The sequence below is a fragment of the Streptopelia decaocto genome, assembly GCF_964273445.1.
Source record: "Streptopelia decaocto genome assembly, chromosome: 6".
Taxonomy (NCBI): domain Eukaryota; kingdom Metazoa; phylum Chordata; class Aves; order Columbiformes; family Columbidae; genus Streptopelia; species Streptopelia decaocto.
This window is the reverse complement of record NC_138660.1, coordinates 16,366,223-16,375,373: the sequence shown is the minus strand read 5'-3', so window position 1 is coordinate 16,375,373 and position 9,151 is coordinate 16,366,223. Positions and strand designations below refer to the sequence as shown.

General features: G+C 40.4%; 1 protein-coding gene across 1 annotated transcript; it reads right to left on the bottom strand.

Moving 5' to 3' along the window:
* Window positions 1-1,973: 1,973 nt before the first annotated feature.
* On the bottom strand, window positions 1,974-8,513 carry SLC16A14 (solute carrier family 16 member 14; the record flags this gene model as incomplete). Its single annotated transcript, XM_082054929.1, has 4 exons — window positions 1,974-2,144; window positions 3,832-4,824; window positions 7,247-7,390; window positions 8,252-8,513. 4 exons carry the CDS (start codon window positions 8,511-8,513, stop codon window positions 1,996-1,998), a joined length of 1,548 nt encoding a protein of 515 aa, XP_081911055.1. The 3' UTR covers window positions 1,974-1,995.
* Window positions 8,514-9,151: the final 638 nt, after the last annotated feature.

Below are 9,151 nucleotides of genomic sequence, written 5' to 3'. Positions count from 1 at the left end.
TTCAAGTTCGGAAACCAGAAGTTAGGCCAGCCAATATGGACTGAACAAATATTAATTTAAAATCTTAACTCAATTTTGTCAGCCCACCTTCCCTTCTCCTTGATCAACCATGTACCTGTCCCATCCGTCACAAGAAACAAGAACAATCATTTCGCAGGATAATCTTCATTTTTAAGCTTAAAAAATGAACTTAATTAGTAAATGAAGAGAAAGTGAAATTTGGGTAATGTAAGTTTGTTCCCGTTATATGGCCCAGTAAGGACTTCTGTAGAAAGGTATATTGCAGACATCATATGTTTTTCACTTATGATAAAAAGCTGATTTTAAGGAATTATTAATACCGACTGTGTGTTGACACCACGGGTTGCAGTTCACTGCCACCTCAGTTGTTTAATATCACTTTTAAAGGCCATACACTGATCTAAATCTTAAAGTAGTATGGAGTTTTCTTAAGGTGTTCTTTTTTAACTTGGCTCATTTCAGTGATCTATTTTAAAGTATGTCCCTGCCCACAGTTGTAGAAGTGCAAAACTAAGAAGCTGGTGAATTGCAATATAGAGCGATGCGACTTGTGGTTCACAGCTCTTTTTTAACCAACCTTGCAGCTATAAAAAGATCTGTATAATGACATTGTTGCATACTGAATATTTGTCCAATAAAATGGAATAGTATCAATTGCTTTTAAAGTGTTCCAGCAGCATGTGTCGGTATTAAACTAAGAACCTGATTTGTCATGGAAAGACTTTCATAGAACTAGCATGAAAAAAATATACAGTTACTATTATTTGATAGGAAAATTAACATCAGACTCGCATGCTAAAGCTGAAAGAAGTTTGTCTTGCACCACCATACTAAACATTCTGCATTGGTTACCATGCATTTAATGTTGTTTATGAGATCTTATTTGAATATTTTAAGCAGTCTTTAGCTCTTGGATGCTCTGCATTTCTGATTTTCTAGTGAATAAACATCTCAAATGTGACCAGTCTTACTTCATGGTGTACATGATAAGCAGCAACACAACTGCTCATAATGTAACAAGGTTTTGTTATTAAATTAATTGTAACAAAATGTATAATGCTGTGGTCCAGTTTTTTTCTAAAACTATATTTTGCCAATTTTGCCCAACTCTTTAGTACTGTTTACTTGACAAACAAGTCCCATGGAAGGAGTCAATGGCAATGTTACCAAGTTCTGCAATACCTCTAATTTGGTAAAACAACCAGAAACTTCAAACTGTTTCTGGAAACATTTTCCACTCTGTGAATAACAATAATATTTTCAATATGTTGCCTGTTTCTGCTTTTATGTTTGTTTTATCTCAGGTGCATTTATAATGCAGCCTGTGTATTGAGAATTCCTACTTTATTATGCAGTTGATACTTAAAAAAAAACTAAAATAAAAAATCCTTGAAGTATAGAGTAATTTCAGAAAAATATAACAACTTTTCTTCAGTTTTGCATCACAGAAATAGTAATTTTAATCCACGGAATTAATTGAATTATTGTACTCACATTTCAACCATACTTGACTAGCCAGGTAAGAAATACAAACATTTTCTCATACTCAGTAACTAATCTTTTATCAGACAGAATATATAGTAGGGAGGACTTTATAAATTGTTCATATCATGATTAAATTCTCTTGTAGGACTCGTGTAAACCAGGAGTAACTGCACTGCAGTCAATGGACTTTCACCAATGGTTAGTGGTGAAAAGTTAAAAAAGAAGCAAGAGGAAAAGGCTCTTAGTATTGTTCCAATTTTGAAGACTGGCAAAGCCCTTTTAATCTCTATATTTGTTAGTTCTAAAGTAAAAGATTTTAACTCATTTTAAAAGCATATTTCTCATAATTTATTACCATTTTGGTGCACATTTTCTTTTCACTTAAGTACAGCTCCATGTGGTTGGTTCCGTAAGAAAAACCTCTTCATACTGTCATACAACAGAAATATGAAAACAAACAATTCTGTAAAAAAACTTCTGGAATTTGTTCTATACTTGTGCCTCTTCTGTAGATTTTTCTTTTGGTTGTTTCTTTTGAATGCAAGGTTGTATAAACAAAAATATTATTCCCACCATGTATAGTGAGCCAGATATGTAAAAAGAAAAGTCGTATTTATGTGTGATGTCATAGATCCAACCTGCAAAATAAAGACAAAACATGTTTGTTACAAAGCTTGACAACAAGGTACATTGAATGGGAAGATATGAAAAATACTGTACATTTATTTCATGTCATTTCAGTCAAATCTGTAGATGTTTTGTGGAAAAAAGTAGATGGTGACTGTCTCCTCCTCCAGATGCTACAAATGGAAATCTATTAACAAAATCTCATGTTCATTCACCAAAACCCAAAACTAGTGCAAAACCTATTTCTTGTTTAATATCATAGAAGTCTTAAAATGGGACTCTAGCTAAGAGTCATCTTAAGAAGCCAAGCGACCTTCTCTCTAAAACTGTACATTTTTCAAACAAGTTATTATCACAGGTCTGACTTTAAAATAGACATTTTGGAATCTCAAAGCAATTAGTTCTCCCATCCTACTATTTTCTTTGTGCAATGCCCACAGTGCAGGCCAGTTCCACTGCCGTGCCTTGTGCACGCGAACACATTCCCAACAGCCTTCCCAAAGACTCGCATACCGATAAAAGACTTTTCAAGAGATACCATCTCAGTACTGCAATCACTCTCATTCCAACCGTAATTCCTTTGCAAAAATACAGTTGCTTCAGAAAGGTTTGAGAACCCAAAAGAGCAACATGCCATCATGTCGCGCCGGTTACCCTGCGGTGTAACCTCAAGATCAGCTTTTTTTACCTCAACTACGTGCACCCTATTGGCTTCATTACTAATGACCAAATACAAAGGTGTGTTCAGCACAGCCTCAGAGGTGCTGGAAGAATATACGATAGAATAAAACGCTGCTGTGTTTCAAGGGCACTACATGAGCTTTCTTCTAAATCATGTCAGCTCACCCAGCAGAGGGGAGAGAAAGTGAGGGCGTCCTTGCTTTGCTGGGCTGCTTGTGCTGCTCAAGGCTCCTGTTCAGCCAGGTGCCAGCCCTGGCTGACCATGCCATTACTCACAAGGTTCCCTACTGCTTTCTTACGATTTGCATCTCTGCAAAAGCCCACGTCTGGTTATAGTATTGACAGTCAATACCTGTACACCTTCTGTGCTTCCCTGTCGCATTCTATGAGAAAATTTATAATGAATGTTTGTTTAAACCCAAGTAATTTTCGGGATAACATATATACTCATCTGCCTTCTGCTGTGGCTGGCAGTAAAGAGATGATGAGCAGTCCCCAAAGTAGGCATTTCTGGCTGAAGGAAGGCAAAGCTAAGTTAGTTAAATCAACACATCCACTGGCAGCTTGGAGCAGTGACACCCAAACACGCTAATTACTTCTTGGGGGTAATACTATGGTACAAACACCTGCATACCCTAAAAACTACTCATCATTTTTTAATCTAGATAGAGGCATAGGTATATATAGTATAAATACTACACAAAACACATAAAAATAGGTTACAACTTTCTCATGTAAAAAAAAATATTTTAAAGAAACATACCCTTGAAATGACAGACTGTAATAGATTTGAGGTTATTTGCAAGGATGGTAATTTGCAGTGTGTGAATAGTGAGCGGGTACCCAGCAGATGTGATCTGTGAATTTGTACAATGTAAAGCTGGATGTTACAGTCCATTCTGAAGCAGCTGTAATTTTCTTAACAACACATGCTCATAACATAAGAAAGCTTAATAATAGAACAAGTCACACGGTTATAATACAAACATCTGTTGGTTAGAAATTTGAACTTTTTACCTGCAAAGGGTGGCCCAAGCAATGCAGATATTCCGTTGGCACAAATGATGATGCCATAGGCATTTGCAAGGTGTTTAGTTCCAACTAAATCTTCAGTCACAACAGGCATTAGAGAAAAATACCCACTAGAAAATCCTATTAGAGCACAAACCACAGCCAGGCTAATGTATGTGTGCATTAGTGGCAAAGTAAGAATGCAGGTGACCAGGGTAAAGTTAGCTATGAGGAAGACATTCCACGTGCTGATGCATGGGAGATCAGAGACGACTCCAAGGATCACTTTACCAAAAATATGAACAATGGCTATAATGGATGTCAAAGGAAATATATTGTTCTGAATAGATAAGTTGTACTGCTTGACTATTTCTGGAAGATGAATAAAGGGAATGACAAAGCTGCTATAGGCAAATAAAGCCCAAATTATAAAGGCCACAAATACTCTATTGGTAAACAGTGATGCAGCTCCAAAGTAGCTGGAGTACCATATTGCAAAGCCCTTCCTGACCGTGACTGTCAGCTGGCTCACTCTCTTAAGAATGCGCAGTCCGTACATATTCCTTCCACCTCTAGATTTATCTCCAATGTCTGTGTGCTGAACACTGTCAAGCACTTCTTCATTTGTTGCCTCTTCTTTTTTTTCTGGTTCATCACTGAGGGGTCCATTAGATTTTATAGTCTCTGCAGAATGGGACAGAGCTTTTGCCTTATTATCTTCACTATTACTTCTCACAACATATTTTTCACTAACATCTTTGGGAGAGAGTGGTCTCATAAGCGCCCCGCAGACACAAAGGTTGAGGGAGATGGCGCCCTGGAGGAACATGGCACTCCTCCACCCATATTCGGTGCAGAGGTACTTCAGCAAGGCAGTCATCAGGAAAGCTCCAAACCCCGTTCCTGTGGTGCTGAGTCCTTGTGCAAGCGCTCTTCTCTTCTGAAAATACTGCCCCACCATGACCACTGCAGGCAGATAAACCATGCCACTTCCAACACCTACAAAAATAAAAACCAAAGTCAATCTGAACTTATTGCCAACAAGATAAAAAGCAGTGAAAAATGAATCAGTTTTATTCCTAACTTTTGCACAAGCACAGTAGTAAAACCAAGAATAAATATTCAATTCCCATGTTAACTTTCATTTCTGTCTCATAGTACGTTCCAAAATTTGCAATAGTCATTCCAGTGAGAACATAATATTGCTATTTAACTGCTGGAAAAAAAAGAAACACGTGGAAGAAAAAACCTTTACCTCAGTTCAGCATACCACCACTGGAAAGCCCCAAACATCCCACAATAAATCAGTGATGCTTAATATGGCAACAACATAAACAAACCCTATTTTGAAACATCTGTATATTTGTAATACTTGCATCTGATTGTATCAGCAACCAGACATGGCTTAGTGGGCACATTGTGTTGCTTTTGTCTAAGTTCACCAGCAATGGAAACCGAGACTGAGTTCTGTCCTTGCTTTGTAGCCGTGCAGCCACAGGGACCGTGAGATAGGTCTCAGGAGCCAGTATGGGGCGTCAGACCGGTGGCAGGACCTTGGGTGTCTGCATGGCTTCCTTTGGGCACTCCAGGAGAGTCCAGGGAGGGCCACACACCACCTGCACAGGCATATTCTTAAAAGGCAGATCTCTAATTTTGTAGAAATCCCCCCACTTATGGTTAAAAACCAGGGTATTAAGGTTACCTAATTCAAGTAGAAAGTGTTGAGAGTTGTGCAAACACCATTAAAGGGAACAGTTGCCCAGTTTTTCTCACAGTGAATTCCTGACAGAGAGGATTTGGAATGGGAAAGGTGTGTGCAGAAGATGCTTCTAAATTCACTGTGATCATAATCTAGAATAGTGTTTTGGGCTTAGAAGTTTTGCTAAATAGCTGATAATGTAGCTGCATGCAGCTAGATCAGAGAAAGAGCTGTTATTCCAGCAAAGCCTGAAAAAAAACCCACCTAAACACCAGGGCAGTGTACTGTGGACAGAGCTGACCTGTTTTGCCTATCAGAAGCATTTATTTCTTTGCTATGGAAATAGATAATCAGGTTTTTATTTTGCACAAGGTCTCCCTCCCCAAACGCAGCCACACACTCTGAGGAAAGCTCTGTGCTCCAGCAGACTCCCTGCCCGGCCGGAGCCGTCTGCCCGCGCCTTTGCAACACGCTGAGGCTCGCGCTTCAGTTAGTGTTTACTATGCCCTCTGCATATCCCCAGAAATAATGAATTTTAAAAACTGTTTTATCTTTTCATTCCATGGGCTACATAGCAAAACATAGTTTAACCACATGCAAAGGCATGCCACCCTCACAGGTAAGTACAGAGCCACAACCCTCTCCACTTATTTTCCTCACAGATTTGTCACCCTGCACCCACAGCAGCGGCAGGGCCGGCTCCGCTCCCCCCCGTGGGGCCTCAGGGGACATTTTGTGCCCCAGCCCACGGGTGCCCCAGGGCTCCCCAGACAGGTGGGAGAGCAGAAGGGTCCTCTGCCCCCCACACTGCCACTGTGGGCAGGGGAGCCCATGGAACTGGAATGAAGCTGGCAGGCAGAAGGTGAGGGGGGAACACTGTGAGGATCTGGGGGGAGAACCAAGCTGAGGTGAGGGCAGTTTGGGAGAACTAAGCTGAGGTGAGGGCGGTTTGGGAGAACCAAGCTGAGGTGAGGGCAGTTTGGGAGAACCAAGCTGAGGTGAGGGCGGTTTGAGAGAACCAAGCTGAGGTGAGGGCGGTTTGGGAGAACCAAGCTGAGGTGAGGGCGGTTTGGGAGAACCAAGCTGAGGTGAGGGCGGTTTGGGAATGGGAGCTGGGGCAGCAGGTAGCTGCAGCCAGGGGGTACAAAGTTGGGATCACAGGGATGTACTGTGTGAGGACACCTGGCACAGTGGGTCACCAACGCGAGAACAGGAGCCATGAGCAAGCCCACAAGCACTGCATGGAGGCCCAGAACTGATCACGGCAGGAGACGGCCACCGAACAGTGGTCTGAGTTCTAACGGCCATGCGAACATGACAGAAACTTCGCCGAGGTGGCAGTGGATGAGGTGAACATGAGCAAGGGGATGGCAGTGACGGGACGGGGCCGGCAGCGATGGGTGAGGGAGGAGATGGTGAGTGAGGTGATGGCGAATGGAGGTTTTGTGGAGCTAGAGGAAACACCTCAGGCATCTCTACACTGGTTTTCTGGTCAGACTTACAGCATCTCACTTCTCCACCTCATGGAAAACTTTGCCTTGTGCTTTTTCTGAAAATATGGGTTTCAGCCCTCCTTAAATTCTCTATATAATCTCTGCCTTTTTGTCTGGTATTTTGGTTTCTTTCTGAAAAGCAGCAAGGGCTGAGAGGAGTGTATATATTCCTGTCTGCTTGACTATATTCAATATATAAACAGAAATTTCAAAAGGGTACAGCTCTTACCAGCCGTCACTCCAAACGTAAGGAAGAGGTAGTGTACATTTGAGGCATACGCACTCAGTATCCAACCCAGGGCGTTCAACACACCTCCAATTATAGCTGTCTTGCGGCACCCACACATGCTGATGAATAAACCAATGAAAGGACCTGTTAAAAAACATGAAAAAATGTTAAATTATTTATTTAATTCTCTACACTTTTTAGTAATTTTTCACATGAAGATTCTTAATGTTTTAAATAAAATGTTAAACATGAGTCTACTCATTCAATTCAGATCATTTTCCCTATTACCGTTTGAAATCATGGAAAGAAGAATTCAACCAACCGACCAATACTTAGCAAATAGCTGCAGAACCTAGTATCAAAGTTGCCCTATGAAGAAGCCACAGTTTAAACAGAGGAAGAAATGGAAACCATTGTTCCCAATACTAATGCTGTGTGAGTGCAGGCTTTTTTCACAACTAACTAGAAAGTAAACATTTTATTTCGTTTTCACTGGTACATTTTTGGCAGACCTAAATACATTTTTTTCAATCTTAATTTAGGGAGATAGAGATGTGTATATACGTATATACACAAACATACCCCTTCATACATTATTTTGGGTTGATCCAACCACAGCTTAAAAAATAACTTTTAGTTCAGCTGCCAAACTGAAATATAAACTGTCCAAACTCAACATCTTCTCCTCCCAGGTGGAGTATAGGGAGGACCACAAGCTTCACAGATCAGCTGTTTTCTTAATTCTAGTGAGACCTTGAAGTCACAGGCATCCTTTCCTGCTCATGCTGTCTCCTGGAGTAATTGTCTTCTCTATCGTCTTCCCTCTTGTTCCCTTTCTCCCTCTAACTTGTAAAATTTGTCCCGGTGACTTTAAAAAGGCAACTCAGGAGAACTTGGGCAGCTCTGCTAATAAAATGGAAAACTGTAAGAAAATACTTGAGGGATGAGTGGCAAACATATTCTAAAAATGTTTGTAGTTTTGAAATAAATTATGCTGGAACATACCTACAATGAGTGTAATGCCCATGCTGAGGGAGCTAACCCACGCTGTTAAGCCACGACTTTGATTAAACTCTTCAAGCCATTCCATGTTGAGTATTCCAAGGGCCATTTGGGACCCCATGATAAGTATGTGCACAAGGAAAGACGAAAGTACAATCATCCAAGCCCATCCTCCATCAATGTTCGGATTAGGTTTAACTGGCTTACTTCCAACTTTCGAGTCATCTCCAAAATCATATCCAATATCCTCTCGACTAGCATACATTTTTTCCACAGTATTCTGAAAGAAATGCAGTAAATACCCTCAAAATACATACAAATGATCAGATTTTGTAGTTTACTTATAGGAAACAGCATAAATCACTACCATATTTCATCGTGGTTTAGTGCAGTTATAAAGTGAATACTGGGTCTTCATTGTGCAAATGTAAAATGCTTAGAAAATTCTCTAATTAATGTGTTTCTTTGTGTACCTTATTATCATGGCTGTCTATGCAGGAGTATTTTCAGGTTGACAGTAGGCTGCACTGTTTCCATTACTATATATTTTACTTACTTGTAGGTGGCTGAGTGCACTCACTCTTCATGGGTTGACTGTGGTCACCAAAAAAGACAGGTCTCTCTCTGTATGTTCCTTCTCTGTATCCCCTTCTGATGTCCCAGTAAGATTATGTAGCTTTGTGTTCAAGTTGATAGAGCTTGGAATAAAAGACGGAAATCCTGAAGAAGCAGGTAGATGAAGTTACCATATGTTTTCAGAGGAAACCAGTTTTGAGATGTATTTCCTTCTTAGTAGTGGAAGAACAAGACTGAAAATAGAAAGATAAAGATTTAAGGTCCTTGATTTCAATATGCCTTGCTTACATAAACTACAAGGGCCTTGTTACTACCTCTCTGGCAACC